At 62.7% G+C, this 16,887-nt stretch overlaps 2 protein-coding genes across 4 annotated transcripts; both read left to right on the top strand.

Annotated features, from left to right (window-relative positions):
* The first annotated feature begins 4,356 nt into the window (after nucleotides 1–4,356).
* Nucleotides 4,357–5,850, top strand: RGS16 (regulator of G protein signaling 16). Of its 2 annotated transcripts, XM_058669703.1 has the most exons (5): nucleotides 4,357–4,415; nucleotides 4,635–4,736; nucleotides 5,057–5,121; nucleotides 5,230–5,396; nucleotides 5,592–5,850. In XM_058669703.1, exons 1-5 carry the CDS (start codon nucleotides 4,384–4,386, stop codon nucleotides 5,775–5,777), a joined length of 552 nt encoding a protein of 183 aa, XP_058525686.1. In that variant the 5' UTR covers nucleotides 4,357–4,383; the 3' UTR covers nucleotides 5,778–5,850. The 2 variants fall into 2 exon arrangements, with proteins under 2 accessions (XP_058525686.1, XP_058525687.1); XM_058669704.1 differs by lacking the exon at nucleotides 4,635–4,736 and having other exon boundaries at nucleotides 4,359–4,415.
* Nucleotides 5,851–7,761: 1,911 nt separating this feature from the next.
* RNASEL (ribonuclease L) lies at nucleotides 7,762–15,324 on the top strand. Of its 2 annotated transcripts, XM_004578985.2 has the most exons (6): nucleotides 10,532–12,105; nucleotides 13,369–13,463; nucleotides 13,719–13,924; nucleotides 14,013–14,145; nucleotides 14,599–14,735; nucleotides 14,935–15,324. In XM_004578985.2, exons 1-6 carry the CDS (start codon nucleotides 10,686–10,688, stop codon nucleotides 15,122–15,124), a joined length of 2,181 nt encoding a protein of 726 aa, XP_004579042.2. In that variant the 5' UTR covers nucleotides 10,532–10,685; the 3' UTR covers nucleotides 15,125–15,324. The 2 variants fall into 2 exon arrangements, with proteins under 2 accessions (XP_058524910.1, XP_004579042.2); XM_058668927.1 differs by lacking the exons at nucleotides 14,599–14,735; nucleotides 14,935–15,324 and adding an exon at nucleotides 7,762–7,953 and having other exon boundaries at nucleotides 10,603–12,105; nucleotides 14,013–14,227.
* Nucleotides 15,325–16,887: the final 1,563 nt, after the last annotated feature.

The raw sequence follows: 16,887 nt of genomic DNA, 5'->3' as shown, positions 1-16,887 counted from the left end.
TGAGGAGTGTGAGGAGTGTGAGGAGTGTGAGGAGTGTGAGGAGGGAGTGTGAGGAGGGAGTGTGAGGAGTGTGAGGAGTGTGAGGAGTGAGTGTGAGGAGTGTGAGGAGTGTGAAGAGGAGTGTGAGGAGTGTGAGGAGTGTGAGGAGGGAGTGTGAGGAGTGTGAGGTGTGTGAGGTGTGAGGTGTGTGAGGAAGGAGTGTGTCCGACAGGGTTCCTTGAATTCCCCACAGGCCCAGCTCGGCCACCTAGCCCAGCACGTGGCCTGTGTGGTGTGGGCAGCTGAATCCTGTGTCTTTGTGCCGGTGGCAGACTCCAGGCCACAGCACCCGCAGGGTCACTGGCTGCCGAGGACCCACGTGCTGCCTGAAGATCCTGTCCTGACAGGGTCTCCCTTTGGGGTCTTCTTGGTCAGGCCCACCCTGAGGCCTCTGCTGGCAGTCACTGGTTAGAATCCCAGCCCTGACATGGTGACAGCAAGAGGCTGGGCTCAGGCCTTTGGGAGGACGTGGCTCAGCCGTGACTGGTGGACACAGAGAGGTGACAGCACAGCCTACGAGTAGATCCCAACAAGGCAGCAGGATTAGGGGCAGGCAGGCTCAGTGCTCTCTGGCTCTGTCTCATCCTCTCTCTGTCTCCTCCCTGTCTCCCTGTCTCTCCCCCTATATATGCCTCTCTCCCTCTTCCCCTCTTCCCTCTCTGTCTTTCACCCCCTCTGACTCTCCCTCTCTCTTGCTATCTCAGCACTGAGCTCCTGGGGGAGGTAGTGGTGCTCAGAGACACTGGGAGGCTGCTGAGCTGGACTGTCCAGTTGTTGGTCCCGTGGGCCCACATGGTTTGCCTAGCCCTGTGTGAGCCCCGTTCCCAGGGGTGGGCAGCCTGGGGAGGCTGACTCACTGCAGGGGACTCACGTGGTCCTGTCCTGCCCTGAGCCACCTCGAGGGCTGCAGGCCCCAGCAGTCCTTCCCAAGTAAGGCATGGCTGTACCCCTTGGGCCCAGTTGCCACAGCCAGACCAAGGGTGGGCAGAAACCTGGGACCAGGCCCCTGTGCACCTGTGCCCCTCCCCTGCCTCATCTCCTGTGAGCTAGAAGCACCCATGTTTCTGGGCAGGATGACCATGGACACTGCCCCAGGGGGCACTGTCCCAGGGTGACCATGGACACTGCCCGGGTGCTGTGGCATCAGCAGCTTCTCTGGGGCAGAACCTGTGGCAAGTGGCTGTGGTGGATGCCCCGGGGCCCAGCGTGAGCTGACCTCACAGGAAAGGCAGCTCGCTAAGCTGCAACTGTAAAGGTGTGAGTCCTATGACTCAGGGGCCTCAGAACATGGCCCAGGGTCCCCACCATTCCCTGGTGCCCAGAGCCCAGATGATGCACAGGGGCATCCGGGCAGGCAGAATTCACCCAGGGCCCCAGCCAGTGGGCAGCGCAGGCCTCACACCTCAGGCTCCTCAGATGCTGTGTGGGGAGAGGAGGAGGGGGAGGAGGGGGAGGAGGGGGAGGAGGCCCAGGAGGAGGGGGAGGAGGCCCAGGAGGAGGAAGCGGGTCCTGGGCAGGGACAGCCAGTCCCCCGTGTCACCTGGCCCCGCCTCTGACCCTAGCCTGGCTACAGAGGGCTGGAAGGGGTCCGGTTGCTGACCTGGGGCCTCACTAAAACCAAGGCCACCTGCTCCACCCTGTGGGCTCTGTTGAGGGGCTTCCCTGCCAGCAGAAAGCTCTCTGCCTGCTCTGCCCCTCCCCCAGCACATTCAGGCATGGATGGAGCAGCTGCTGGTCACCTGCTCTGCGGCTGCTGAGCCCTTTTGTGACTGGGAACACGTGTCCCTGACACAGTGGGCGGAGGACCCTGGAGGGACTGCCTGGGCCTTCAGCTGCCTGCGCTCGTGCAGGGCCCCAGCCGCCTCCCACAGCCCCTGGCTGCCTCCCTCAGCCGGCCCCGCGGCTCTCCACCGCACGGTTCCCCCGGGGTCTGAGAGCAGGGCCAGAGCTGGGGTCTCTCCTGGCTTCTGCCCACCCCCAGCCCACCCTGTGGACAGGTGTTGGCTGCAGGGGCAGGAATGTCCTCAGGCTCCTAGGCTCCTGTCCTCGCCAAAGAGTCACAAAGAGGGCAGTGCCCACCAAGGACCTCAAGCTGGGGTCAGGAGTCACTGCTTCCATGTTGCAGGGACAGTGAGGTCCTGGCTGGCATCCATCCACAGCAGCTCACAGCAGGCTCCTGCCCGTGAGGCTGGCTTCTGCTTGGCTTCTGTCTCCCACAGCTGCCTTGATGCCCCCAGAGACTCTCAGGGACATGGACACTGACCCCCAGCCGCTGCACCGGGTGGCTTTTCTCCTGGGGACCCTCCCTGTTCCAGGGAGCCTGCAGGGATCCCACCCAGGTCCACAGCCCAGGAATACCTGGCAAGGAAAGGACGGAAGAGCCACACGAGGTGGGCATCTCCCCCTCTTCTCCCGTCCTCCCACCTCCGCCAGGGCTGAGGACCCCACTGAGGAGGGGTGGGTCCTGACTCTCCGTCCCTTGGAATTTGGTCTCTCCATTCCGGGTTTGAGGCTTCCTGGCAAAGCCAGGAGGTCCTTGGCTGTTCCCTGTGTCCGGGAGCAGGGCCCCGAGGGGTGGTGAGGACCCCAGTACAGGAGCAGGGACCTGTGTGGGCACAGGCTGCAGAGTCCTCTGCGCAGTAAGAGCAGACTGGGAGGCTCTGCTTAGAAACAGGGGGAGTCGTGTGTGGACCAGATCCACCTAGGAACGGATGCGCAGCCTCCCACAGCCCCCCAGGTGCCATCCCTGGCCCCTGCAGCGGTCCCCCCACCCCGCCTCTGTCCTGTGCCGGTCCCTGGTCTGAGTCAGCCCCAGCAGGAGGTAGAACAGGTGCAGCCCAGTGCTGATGCTGCCGAGGGTCGGGGGCACACGTGTGCGGGACAGATGCCCACACGCGTGTGCACACACTCTGTGCTCAGGGTGGGGTGGAGGAAGTGATTGGAGCCCGCGTGGCCCCGAGGGAGGGGAGACTCCGGGAGCTGCCGTGAGCAGCCATGGCACCAGAGGCTGCCGATTGGATGCAGCGGACACGGCCTGCGGCCACTGGCGGCAAGGGAGGCGTGGCCGGTACGCAGCTCCCGCTGAGCCAGAGTGCCGCTTCCAGCCGTCACGCGCCACCGGCTCTTTCCCTAGCCAGCGCGTGTTTCCAGGGCAACCGATGCCCACCCCGAAACCCTTGCTCCCCGGCCTGCACGTGGGCCCACTCTCTTCCCCGGGATGCAGCCTGCCTCGCGTGTGGGGACCCTAGGACGCAGACGGGCGCGCAGAGGGCAGGCCCTGACCCTGGGGAGGGGGCGGCGGGAACCTCTGGGCCACTGCAGTGGGAAAAACTGTGGGGGTGGGGGGCGTCAGCTGGGACTCGCCCGATTCCAGTTGCAGGGACGGCCCACTAGCAGGACTCGGTCAGTTCCAGCAGGATGGTGAGACCTGGGGTCCAGGTGCTGAGTGCCCCACCCCGCCCATCCAGACGCCCTGGAGAAATGGTGGGCCGGGGCTGGGCCTCTGCAGGAGTGCCCCCATGCCTGGGTCAGGGGTGAGGCTGGGTGGGCTAGGAGTAGCCCGCAAAAGCAGACTGGGTCCTAGCGACTCTGCAGTGAATGGGGAAGGGGCCCACGCCCCATGCCACTACTATTGCAAAGGAGATGTGGGGCCAATGTGACGTCCCTCCCACAGACCTCAGCTAACCACCCAAGTGGCAGGGGTCTTCTGCTCTGGGGCCTCAGAAGGAGGGCAGCTGGGAGCTTGGACAGCGCGGGTCAGAGACTCGGGGCTGTGCTGTCTGCAGAAGGGAGCATCACTGGGGGTACAGGGACAGTAAGAAGAGGTCTCGCTCCACATCCGGCTCTGAATTCCCTGGGGGATTCACACATTTGCAATGCGGCATGACACAGAGAAGGCAAGGGATAGACAGGTCCCACACCCCACCCCAGCTCGCACTGCGGCAGAAGAGCGAGGCAGAAGACCCGCCAGAGGGTCTCAAAGAGAGGGGGTCCCCGCATCCTCATTCCAGGTGCGTACCTGAGCCCGCCTGGGGCGCAGCTCGTCCAGGTTCCCTGCAGGGAACCGCAGACGTCAGCCAGCGGTGGCGCTACCAGGTGGAGACTTCCCTGCCATCTGTCCCTAGGCGCCCCGCATGGCCCTCCCCGGGGAGCGGGCGCGGCCGTGGGAAAGTGGCGCCTCGTCCCTCCCGGCGCTGATGGGCCGGCGGCTCCTGACCCGGTCCCCGATTTGTCGGCCGTGCCAGCCGCGCCCCCGCCGATGGCATAAATCCGGCGGAGCGCGCGGTCCAGGAGCCGGCTGAGCAGCAGGGACGGCCACGGCTGGGCGCTCCCGCGGTTGGCAGCATGTGCCGCATCCCCGCCTCCTGCCTGGAGCGGTAAGAGGCTGGCGGGGTCCGCCCGACACGGGGCGCCGGGGCTAGACGGGAGCCCCGCAGCCTCCAGCCCTCCCTGGACGGGGTTGGTTTTTTACCTAGTTCCAGGGACGCACGGGAGCAGCCGGGGTTACGCAGCCCCTGACTCCAGCGGGGGCAGAGCCTGGGGCATCCCGGGGTGGGAGCAGCTGGGAGCCGCTGCGCTCCGGATTTGCCTTTCAGAGCCAAAGGGTTCAGGGCGCGGTTGGAGAGCTGGCTGCACAAACCGGAGCCGGGAGCCGAGGCCGGGAGCGCCGCACTGGGCGGGAAGCTCAGCCGAGACAGGTGCAAGCCGCTGACTGACCGGAGAGCCCCGGGCGGGGCGTGCGCGCAGCGGGGACGCTCGGGGGTCGGTGGGTGGGGCAGGACAGCTCCGTGGCTTGGCTCCTGGGAGAGGGGACACAGAGTCATCCGGGGCGCGTGCACCCTCCCTGAAACCCGCACGGCTGTGCACGTGGCTCAAAGGCAGGGGGGCGGCCATGGGAGCCGGATGGACCCCTGCGCTCGCCTGCTGTCCTGGGGTTCCTTTTCGGTTCTGGTTGCAGCACCCCTGGCCCGGTGCCGTGGTCCCGTCAATGTGCGTTGGGGCCTCTTTGCGTCCACAGAGGGAAGCTCTCAGAAGAGGCGCTGGGCTGGCGGGACTCCTTTGATCAGCTGTTGCACAACCCGCGTGAGTGGGGGGCCGCGGGTGGCTGCGGGAGGAGGGTTCGCGCTGGGTGACCTCAGAACAAGCCGCTGTCCAGCCATCCCGCTGACCGCACTCCTTCTCCCACCCTAGAGGGACTGGCGGCCTTCCGAGCCTTCCTTAAGACTGAGTTCAGTGAGGAGAACCTGGAGTTCTGGCTGGCCTGCGAGGACTTCAAGAGGACGCGGTCAGCGGCCAAGCTGGCGTCCAGGGCGCACCGCATCTTCGAGGAATTCGTCCGCACAGAGGCGCCCAGAGAGGTCAGCACCCAGAGGTGCCCCAGCCCCGAGAGCGGGGACCTTCTGGCGAGAGAGGCGCTCGGGCCACCCCTGGGGTGCCGCTGCCTGCGGGTCCGGGCTGCTGGGCGCACCTGCTCTTACCCGGCTGACCTGGCTGGGAAGGCCCGGACGCCGGGCCTGACCGCTCAGCCTCGTCCACCGGCTGCCCGCCCGCAGGTGAACATCGACCACGAGACACGGGAGCTGACCCGGAGGAACCTGGAGGCTGCCACTGCCGCGTGCTTCGACCAGGCGCAGGGACAGGCGCGGGCGCTGATGGAGAAGGACTCCTTCCACCGCTTCCTCAGGTCGCCCGCCTACCTGGCCCTGCTGGCCGGCGCCCCGCAGCCCTCGCAAACCTGAGCCGCCCTGGCCGGCGCCAGAAGGCCCCCAGCCCCTGGCCACCCCGGGCCAGGCTGGACGCGCTGCCCAGGCTCTGTGGCTGTGGGCGCCCGTCAGGCTCTCACCTGCCTGGGGCCACTCGGGCTCTTCTCTGGAACCCTGACCCGAGATGAGGACCTGACACCCCGGCCCTGCCCGTGAGCCCCATCCAGCTCAGCGGATGCTCTTGGCGGTGGTGTCCCGCCAGGACCCCAGCTGGGCGGTAGGGATGAGGCAACCCTTGCCTGCCTGTCACAGCGCAGGCCCCGCCCCCTGCCTGCCTGTCACAGCGCTGGCCCCGCCCCTGCCTGCCTGTCACAGCGCTGGCCCCGCCCCCATTCTTAGTGTCTGGATGTCCCCAGTGTCCTGGCACTTGCAGCACGCCCACTTCTGGGTTGCAAAGGCTGAGGCCGCGGATTTCACAGGCATCACCAAGGGGGCCCGGGTGCTGCAGGACACCCTCCCCATGGGCGGCCGGGGTGCCCTCCTGTGCCTGACGCCCTTCCACACCCTTCAGCCACTGTGAGAGCCTGGCACACAGGGTCCTGCACCCCAGGCAAGTGTCTGTGTGGACCCCTAGCCCGCAGGCGCCTGTGCTACTGACCTGGGAGAGCCGCGGGTTCTGGCAGGGTGCCCGAACGAAGTTGGGGGTCTGGGTGTTTCCTGTCCTGGGACCCTGGGTGCGGTGGGCACAGTGCCCACCTGGCAGAGAGCCCACGCTGCCCGTGATAGGTCAGAGCCCTCAGGACAGGACCTGACGTGCCTCCCACAGGCCACACCAGCTCTGGAGCACCCATGGGGCCTCTGTGTTGGCTGGGTACCCAGCGGTCCACCCGAACGCGGCTACTCCCTCCCCTACCCGAGCAGGGTCCAATCCTGCCCCAGCGGCCCCATTCCAGCCTGGTCCGCAAAGGAGAGCACCAGCGACCTGGGGCCAGGTGGGGTCTCTGTCTACACCCACCTGCAGGGCTGCCAGGGAGAGGCTCCTGGGCCTGACCCTTGATTCCCTCCGTCCTCAGGCCCAGGCTCTCAAATTCTGACAGGGTTCTGTCAAAATGTTTCCATCCGAATAGAACAAGTATTAAAGTTGATTTACACCAAGCTGTGTGTGTGTCTATACCTGCTGTGTCACAGGCTGGGCTGTGTGTCTACACCCGCTGTGTCTACACCTGCTGTGTCTCAGGGACTGCCCACAGGCTGGCCTGTGTGTCTATACCTGCTGTGTCTACACCCACCATGTCTCATGGACTGACCCATGGACCAGGCTGGCCCTACCCAAGCCTACCCTGTTTTTTCGGCACGACACTGATTCAGGTTGGCTCAGGTGCTTGCGTGGATCCTGTGCACAGGATGGCGAGGTCTCAGAGCATGAACCTGCTCAGGTGGATGGGGTCTCTGACACCGTGGGGCAGGGACAGGACCTGGGGACTCGCTGACTGGGCTGTTCTGTGTCCCCCCTGTGGACAACCTGCATTGATGTGACTTGGGTACCTACAGGAGTCCGGTGTGCTGTGGGCCCCCAGAGCGCAGCCTCACCTGGGGAGTTGGGAGCAGAGACCAGCTGCACAGTTACAGGGCAGGAAACCCTGGGCAGCCTCCAGGTGGGGGGGGGGGTTCCAGGTTGGCGTTCCAGGTGAGCTTCTCAGAGCCACACAGAGGCTGATTTCTCCAACTTGGTGCCCAGGTCAGCGGTGCTCCGAGCATATCCTGGGCGGAGGACGAGGGGCAGACAGTTGTGGCCAAGTGGGATGAAGGGGCCTGTTCCAGGTCCTTGTCCCTCTCCAGAGAGCACAGCGGGGCACAGGCGAGGATGTGTGGGCACTGCTCAGGGTAAAGGGGAGGGGAGTCCTGTCCACGGAGGGGGCGCTCTCCTGCTGCTGGCCTAGGAATGACAAAGGGCGTGGTTCCTGGGCTTCACGCCAGGGTTCCAGGAGAGAGACAGTATCTCTGGTTACTTGATTACTTGGCCGGCAGGTGGCCTGGGGCAGCAAGTGGGGCTCCCTGCTCTCTGCAGGAAGGTGTGGGTGAAGCCTGGACAGGGAGGAGGAGGAAGCTGAAGTGTGTCCACCTCTGTCTCTTGCTTCCTGGATCTCCTCCGGCCCCGCCTCCACAGGGCCAGGCTTTGGGGCAGTTGGAGGCCGCGGAGGAGCAACTGCAGGTAAGGGGCACAGGGACTCCCCTGCAGGGCGTGGCGGCGGGCTCAGTGCTGGGCAAGTGGAACCAGGCTTCTTGGGAGCGCCGCCTCCTGGGAGAGCTCGGCGCGGGGTGGGGGTGGGGTGGGGGATATTTGTGGTTGCCCAGCAGAGGTCTGAATCCAGACTCAAACTGGCGCCCGCCCGAATGGGATGCCAGTGCGGCAGTGCTGGCTAGAGGCTCCTGAATGGTCCATGCCAGCAGAGCCCTGCTGATTAAGGCATCGGGATGGCACCATATGAGCTGCCTGTGTGTGGTGATCTGGTCTCCCAAGGGACCCTGCGGCCCTCCCCTCCCCCAAGGGCCGGGTTTGGGGAAACTGAAACTGGAGACCTAGCTGAGAGGAAGTGGCTGTGGGGAGTGACACACCCAGGGCTGAGTCAGCCTGGCTCTGTGGAGTCCAAGGTCCTTACACTACTGCCTAGCTGAGGGCAGCAGAAAAGCAGATGGGCCAAGGCTACAGGTGTGTTCCTGGGAGGCGAGGGATCCCTCCTTCAGGGGGTCTACCTTCCACAGAGGGGGCTTCAATGCTGCTGCAGGAAAGGTTCCCACACCCCTCAGGGCTGGGAAATCCACGCTAAGGTAGCCAGGAGCCCAACTCACCACCATGTCATGGAGACGTCTGGTGACCACTTGCCATGTGTCATTTGGACAGGTAACTCCGGCCAGAAGGGCCTCTGTTCTGGCTGGCCTGGGTCCCCTACAGCTGTCCTGGTCCCCCCCAGGGCTGGCCTGGTCTCCCAGGGCTGACCTGGTCCCCCCATGGCTGTCCTGGTCCCCCCACACTGGCCTGGTCCCCCCAGGGCTGAGCTCGTTCCCCCCCCATGACTGGCCTGGTTCTCCTATGGGTGACCTGGTCCCCCCCACAGCTGGCCTTGTCCCCCCATGGCTGGCCTGCTCCCCCCACGGCTGACCTGGTTCCCCCACGGCTGACCTGGTCCCCCCACAGATGGCCTTGTCCCCCGATGGCTGGCCTGGTTCTCCTATGGGTGACCTGGTCCCCCCCACAGCTGGCCTGGTCCCCCCACAGCTGGCCTGGTCCCCCTATAGCTGGCCTTGTTCCCCCCCCATGGCTGGCCTGGTCCCCCTCAGCAGGTCAGAGCCCTAACAATTCACACCAATGCAGCCATGCAGCTTTCGGGATCTGAGTGGGGGAAAAACTGCCAAGGGCTCCTTTTTTGTTCCTTTTATTATTATTTAAAATTGAGAAAGTGACCAATCTCACTAAGGCCTCAGATGATGGAGGCATGGAGCCTCCATTCCGGCTTCCTGCTAGTGTAGTGGTCACGGCTCCCATGCTGGGCTTTTGTCCCCGTGCAGGGGCCAGGACAGAATCCCAGGCCCAGCCTGGCCAGTCCCAGTGTCGTGTAGACATCTAGGGTATATCTTTATTGATTTATTTTCATTGCAAAGTCAGATACACAGAGAGGAGGTGAGACAGAGAGGAAGATCTTCCATCCAATGATTCACTCCCCAAGTGAGCGCAACGGCTGGTGCTGTGCTGATCAGAGTCAGGAGCCAGGAACTTCCTCCAGGTCTCCCACATGGGTCAGGGTCCCAAGGCTTTGGGCCGTCCTCCACTGCTTTTCCAGGCCACAAACAGGGAGCTGGATGGGAAATGGGGCTGCTGGGGTTAGAACCGGCACCCGTATGAGATCCTGGCACATTTAAGGTGAGGACTTTAGCCACTAGGCCACTGCGCTGGGCCCAATCCTGACTTTGGACCAGCTCTGATGGTTGGGGCCATTTGGGAAGTGAACCTGCAGATGGAATCGCTCTCTTTTCGTAGCTCTGACTCTCAAACAAGGCTGTAAAGGATTTATTCATTTTTATCTGAAAGGCAGAGCTAGAGAAGGAGAGACGGAGTTCCATCTGCTGGTTCACTCCTCAAATGGCCGCAACAGCCGGAGCTGAGCTGAACTGAAGCCAGGAGCCCGGAGCTTCCTCCAGGTCCCCCACGTGGGTCAGGGTCCCAAGGCTTTGGGCCGTCCTCCACTGCTTTCCTAGGCCACAGTGGAGGTAGATGGGCAGTGGAACAGCCAGGACACAAACCAGAGCTCATATGGGATGACTTGTGCATAGGAGCAGGATTAACTTGCTCCAGCACTGTGCCAGGCCCTGAAGAAGCAAACCTTAAAAATAAAATCAAATACTTGGTAGTAAGAGAAGCAAGGGGCCACAGCGAGCTTCTAGCAGTGCCGTGGAGACCGGCATGGCTGCCTGCGCTGAGGGGCAGAACTCTGCTTCTCTTTAACAGGCACATACTGCAGCCGCAGGATCTGGGGGGCGTCATTCTCGGCCACCCAGGATTTGGGGCAGAGGTGGCAAGGAAGCCTTGGCCCAGGGATTAAACCCTAACGCTGCACCAGAGAATCTCACTGGGGCCAATTCTGCCACCATGTGGAATGCAGGAGGCTCCAGCAGCGCCTGCCCTCCGTCCCTCTAAGGGTTTCTCACCCTCTGGCTTGTTTCATTCCTCCTTGCCCTGTGGGTGCTTGAGGGGCACGGGAGGCTGGCTGGTCTGCCTGCATCCCGAGTGCTTCCTGAGCATGCTCCCTAGCTCTGTGGTGAGCAGAAAGTATCCAAGCAAGACTGCCAAGTTCTGATCTCTCAGATTCCAGCCTCCTCCCACCGGAAGCTGCCACCTGCCTGTCTCGCCCAGATCCAGGATAGCCTGCAGTCTGGGCAGCGACCACCATGGACACGAAGGACACTGGCCTAGCCCTGAAGCTTGCTGTGGAGGCTGGGGACCTGCAGCAGGTCCGCCGGCTGTTGGAGAGCGGCGCCGATGCCAACTTTCAAGAGCAGCAGAATGGCTGGTCGCCCCTGCACAGCGCGGTGCAGCGTGACCGCGCCGATCTGGTGAAGTTGCTGCTGGCCCACTGCGCCGATCCGTGCCTCAGGAAGCACAATGGGGCCACGGCCCTGATCATCGCAGGGATAGAGGGCAACGTGCAGGTGCTGCAGCTCCTGCTGGACGCAGGCGCAGACGTCAACGAGCGCGACCTGCACGGCTTCACAGCGCTCATGGAGGCTGCCGGGCGCGGGCACGTCGAGGCCCTGCGCTTCCTGCACTCTCGGGGCGCGCAGGTGAACATGGCCCGGGACCCCCCAACCGAGCGGCAGGCGCTGCGCCAGGGTGGAGCCACGGCGCTCATGGACGCAGCCGAAGGGGGCCACGTGGAGGCGGTGCGCGCGCTGCTGGAGATGGGCGCGGAGGTGGCTGCACGCGACCTCAGGCTCCGCGGTGCCCTGGAGCACGCACTGTTGAAGGGCCCGGAGGAGCGCGCAGAGGACACGGTCCGCCTCCTGTTGCACCATGGTGCGGACGTGAACGCGCGTGACGCCGAGGGCAAGACGCCCCTGATCCTGGCAGTGGAGAAGCGGCGGCGCCTAGGGCTGGTGCGGCTGCTGCTGGAGCAAGGGCACGTAGACCTGGACAGCAAGGATCATGAGGGCAGGACGGCACTGCAGGTGGCTGTGGAGCTTGGCCTGGGCGAGGTGGCCCGGCTGCTGTGCCACAAGGGGGCCCGCGTGGATTATTGTGACCTGGTGGCCAACGCCATAAATAATTATGACAATGACCTTGCCAGGTTCCTTCTCGGGCAAGGAGCTCCAGAGCCTGCGCCGCCCCCGACGCCCACCTGGAGACCTCGGAGCTTGCGCTGGGGCAGAGCCCTGAGCCGGCTGCACGGCTCAAACCGCAAGCTCATTAACAAGCTCAAGATCTGTCCCGACAAAGAGTACAAAATCGCCGACACGCCGGGGGGCGGCGTCTACCTGGGGCTCCTCGAGGACCAGGAGGTGGCCGTGAAGGTCTTCGTTCAGGGCAGTGAATGTGCCGGCAGGGAGCTGTCCGCCCTCAAGAGTGGCCAGGACAGCAGCCGCCTGGTGACCCTGCTTGCCTGCGAGAGCCACGAAGCCAACCTGTATGTGTGTATGACCCTGTGTGAGTGGACGCTGGAGGAGTTCCTGGAGCACCGACCTCAGCCTGCCCAAGGCGACGAGGACAAGTGGGCCCGCCAGGTCTTGCACTCCGTGTTTGAGGCAGTTCGAGAGCTGCACCTACAGCGTGCTCATGCCCACCAGGACCTGCAGCCACAGAACATTCTCATAGGTGGGTTCCGCACTCACAGCTGGGTCCCCTGCCCTCACAGCTGGGTCTCCTGCTCTCACAGCTTGGTCCCACCCTCACAGCTGGGTCACCCCACCTCACAGGCCAGGGTTGGAGAAGGGGACTTTTAGACCAGGTGGCCTGGCAAAGTCGGGGTCAAAACAGGACATGGAGAACAAGGCAGCCAGTACCACAGAAGGCAGCCAGCCAGGGTGGAGCTGCTGGCAACTGAGTCACTGACCAGCAGATAAGCCACCCAGGCTGACCTCCCACCCAGGAGCAATTCTCTTTGCCAGAGTCCAGCTCCAGTTGAGTTCGAAACTCGAGAAGGGTGCGTGGATGAGGCATAAAGAAAATAGAAAGACCACTAGGATTCCATGATCATTGTGGACAATGCAATAAAGCTGTCTGCTTTATTTATACAGAACAGTCAAACTCTGGCTCAGACTTTTTACGTCATGGTCATTCTATAGCTAGTCTTGAATCAACTAAGGGAGGAAATGTATCGCAGATCAAAGAAAGAGGGAAAGAATAGGTTTCCCCTACACCTGGAGACTAGCACCCTTGATTAGCATATGGTCAATGGGGGAGGAGGATCCTAAGCATAGGTTTCTGCTATACCCTTGATTAGCATAGGATCAAAGGGGGAGTTAACACCCCTGATCAGCATATTGTCAATGAGGGGCAGCCGTGGCAGCAATAGTGAGAAATCTTTTGGCTAAAAGCGATTACAGCACCATCAGCTTCCAAGCTCGCATTGATACCATATCCGCAGAGGCAGACAATGCCTAAATAGATCAGTGGGATTGTCTGGTGTCCATGCAAAGGGAGGCGGAGCTGCATTCAGGTGGTCGTAGAGATATTCCTGCCTGAGCCCTGCTACACAGCAGGGGGTTCCTTGCGGCCCTACCACAATGGAACAATACTCTTCACATCTTCCTGTCTTCCACACCCATCACACGGATGCCAGCAGCTCTTCCAGCGGATTGTGCTGGCCATGAGGACAGGACCTGGACAGGAACCACATACCCCGCAAAAAGCCAGCTCGGAGTGGAGCAGAGACCTAAACATGCCTTGGCATCTGTGCCCTCCAGGCTCCCCCCCCTTGCTTGCTCAGGGACCCATCCTGCAATTCCCACCCCCTCTTACTTTCTCCAGTGCTACCGGAGGCCACATAGCTCCAAGCACGTTGGTGGCCCAAGGCAGAGCTGGGCTGTGGCTCTCCTGTGGGGTTTGGACCTCACATGCCTACCCCCGCCCCCTAAGATGCTGCGCACGGCATCCGCCTGGCTGACTTTGATCAGAGCGTCCAGCTGGCTGAACCCGCCAAAGTCACACAGGCCGTCAGGACAGACCTGCAGGTGAGCCTGGCCCATGTTCAAGTGGCCTCTTCTTTCCAGCCCCTGGCCTATGGTGACCTCCCGCCCGTTGTTTGGAGAGAGCTGGTGTCTCCACAGCTGTCCCCTCCCCTGGAGGCCTGCCCACTCCTGGCATGGGCATTCTCACCTCCTCCTCTGCACCTTCGGCAGCGGGTTGCCCACCCCACCCTGCTGAGCTCAAGCTGGTTCTACCCACTGTCCCTGCACAGTGGTGGCCTGACAGTGGCTCCTGTACAGGCCCTGGGCCGGCTGGTCGTGTACATGCTGTTGAAGGGGGACGTTCCGTTTGAGCAGCTGAGTGCCATGCATCATCGCAAGGTCTGGCGTCTCTGTCCTGAACGGGAGACCAGGGACCTCACGCGCTGCCTGCTGACCCCCCAGCAGGCTCAGGAGCACCCTCTGGGCAGCCTGTTGGGCCACCCCTTCTTCTGGGAGTGGCAGAGGTGAGCCAGTGCACAGCCTGGGCGGGAGTCTGTCTCTGGAGAGAATGTGAGACTGCCAGGGACAGCCACCAGGACTCTGTGGTCCCAGCCGCTACAGGACGCTCCGGAACGTGGGGAATGAATCTGACATCAAAAGGTGCAATCTCAGGGGTGCCATCGTGCAGCTGCTGCGTCTGGAGCCCTCGGAGCGCAGCCTCAGCTTCACCCAGTGGACGAGCAAGGTGAGGATGGCGCCCTGGGGACCTTCTGTGTGGCTCCCCAGCCTTCTCCAGCCGGACTGAGAGGAGGTCCTCCCCACCTGGCCCAGCACGCCACTCTGTCCCCACATCTGGCCTCTGGTGACTGTCATTCAGCCTCGGCCTGGCCCTGGCTGGTCACCAGTCACCTTGTCGGCGATGCCTGCTGAGCGCACTGGGCCATGGGACAGTGGTGAGGGGCCCCTCAGGGCAGATTGTGTGGGAGGTCCTACTTGGCTGCTCCCGCCGAGCCCGCCCGCTGGTGCCTCTGCACTTCAGGGTCATGGACAGCGTCAGCTCACCGTGGCCAGGCAGCTGGCCTGGCACCTGGGACTAGGTCTCTTTCCTGCCTGTGGGGTCTGCAGCTCAGTCCTAGGGTGGCCCCCTCCCACTAGCTCCTGGGCATCACTCAGGCCTCCCGTGACATCTGCTTCCCAGGTGGACAGCTGCGTGCTGGGACAAATGAACAACTTCTACAAGAACAAACCTCACCTGTGCTACACGGACAGCGTGCAGGACCTGCTGAGGTTCATCCGCAACATTGGGGAGCACATTGACGAGGACTGCAACCGAGAGCAAGTGATCCCAGCCCGGGGTCTCAGTGGGGCGGGGGGTGTGGCACGGGTGGACAGACGGGGGCAGCTCCCTCCTCAGCCTGCTGGGTGCTCCCTGGGGCAGAGGATGGTCCGGGGTCTGACTTCATTCCTGGCCAGAGAGCAGGTGGGGTCTGGGTGGGTCTGAGCAGGCGTGGCCAACCCCTGTGCCCTGTGGCAGGATGAAGGCCCGGCTCGGGGACCCTGCTGTCTACTTCCTGCGCACATTTCCAGACCTGCTGATGCACGTGTACAAGCGGCTGCAGCACTCGGAATTCCGGAGGCACTTCCCACAGCTCCCTCTGCCTGCGGGCCCCGGCGTGTTGGAGATGGAGGTGCCAGGGGGCCAGGCGCTGGGGGCTGATCCCTGACCTGAGCGGCGTGGGTTCAGCGAGCTGCTCAGGAGTTGGCAGGTGGCAACCCTTGGGGATGGGTGGTGGTCTGTGACAGCAGCGATGTCTGCCCATAGCTCACGACCCAGGGCTCGCTTTCAGGGACACGTGGTGGGGAGGGCAGCGGCCAGGCAACTGGCCAGACGCAAGGCTCCCGCGGGGATGGGGCTCCCAGGACAGCATCTGGCATCTCTGCTTCAACCACAGCCTCGCCCCGGCCGCGGCCCACCCTCACGCAGGCAGGAGCCACCGCCCACCAAGCTGCACCTCATGTCAGTCTTGCTGGGCCCCCCACAGTCCAGTCTAGGGGTTCCTGTGGGATTTGGGCGTGGTCTCGCCCTGTGGCCCCATCCACATCCTTGTGCACGCTGTCTCGCTTTGGGTAAATTTGCTTCTTTTCCGCTCTGTTCACGCCTCAACCCAGATTTTTTCTTTGCCAGAGGGCAGGAACCAGGATACCATGGTGTGTCTGACTCACTCACTCCGGGCTGGGCTGGGCCTACACCTAGTGTGTCACAGACGATGTGTTGTCTATACCCGCTGTGTCACAGCTGTACGTCTATACCCGCAGTGTCACAGACTGTGTGTCTATACCCCAGTGTCACAGACTGTATGTCTACACCCCAGTGTGTCACAGACTGTGTGTCTACACCCACAGTGTCACAGCTGTGCGTCTACACCCCAGTGTGTCACAGACTGTGTGTCTATACCCCAGTGTCACAGACCATGCGTCTATACCCCAGTGTCACAGACTGTATGTCTACACCCGCTGTCACAGCTGTACGTCTACACCCGCAGTGTCACAGCTGTGCGTCTACACCCCAGTGTGTCACAGACTGTGTGTCTATACCCCAGTGTCAGACTGTGTGTCTACACCCCAGAGTGTCACAGACTGTGTGTCTACACCCCAGTGTCACAGCTGTGCGTCTACACCCCAGTGTGTCACAGACTGTGTGTCTATACCCCAGTGTCAGACTGTGTGTCTACACCCCAGAGTGTCACAGACTGTGTGTCTACACCCCAGTGTCACAGCTGTGCGTCTACACCCCAGTGTGTCACAGACTGTGTGTCTACACCCCAGTGTCACAGCTGTATGTCTATACCCGCAGTGTCACAGACTGTGTGTCTACACCCCAGTGTCACAGCTGTATGTCTACACCCCAGTGTCACAGACTGTATGTCTATACCCCAGTGTGTCACAGACTGTGTGTCTATACCCCAGTGTCACAGCTGTGCGTCTACACCCCAGTGTCAGACTGTGTGTCTATACCCCAGTGTCAGACTGTGTGTCTACACCCCGGAGTGTCACAGACTGTGTGTCTACACCCGCTGTGTCGCAGGCTGTGTGTCTACACCCCAGTGTGTCACAGACTGTGTGTCTACACCCCAGTGTCACAGCTGTGCGTCTACACCCGTGTGTCATAGACTGTGTGTCTACACCCCAGTGTCACAGCTGTATGTCTATACCCGCAGTGTCACAGACTGTGTGTCTATACCCCAGTGTCACAGACTGTGTGTCTACACCCCAGAGTGTCACAGCTCTGCGTCTACACCTGCTGTGTCACAGCTGTGTGTCTACACCCCAGTGTCATAGGCTGTGCGTCTATACCCGCTGTGGTACTGGGGCTCTCATGTACCCAGGCTGTGCTCCGCCCTTGCCAGTGTGGCCCCTTCCCAGGCCTAGCTCCATGGTTCACGTTAAGGGGCCCATGAGGAGGACACTGTGGGCTCCACCCCTCATC

The sequence above is a fragment of the Ochotona princeps genome, chromosome 10 (assembly GCF_030435755.1).
Source record: "Ochotona princeps isolate mOchPri1 chromosome 10, mOchPri1.hap1, whole genome shotgun sequence".
NCBI lineage: Eukaryota > Metazoa > Chordata > Mammalia > Lagomorpha > Ochotonidae > Ochotona > Ochotona princeps.
The sequence above is the reverse complement of the archived record's forward strand: the minus strand, read 5'-3'. Positions and strand labels throughout refer to the sequence as shown.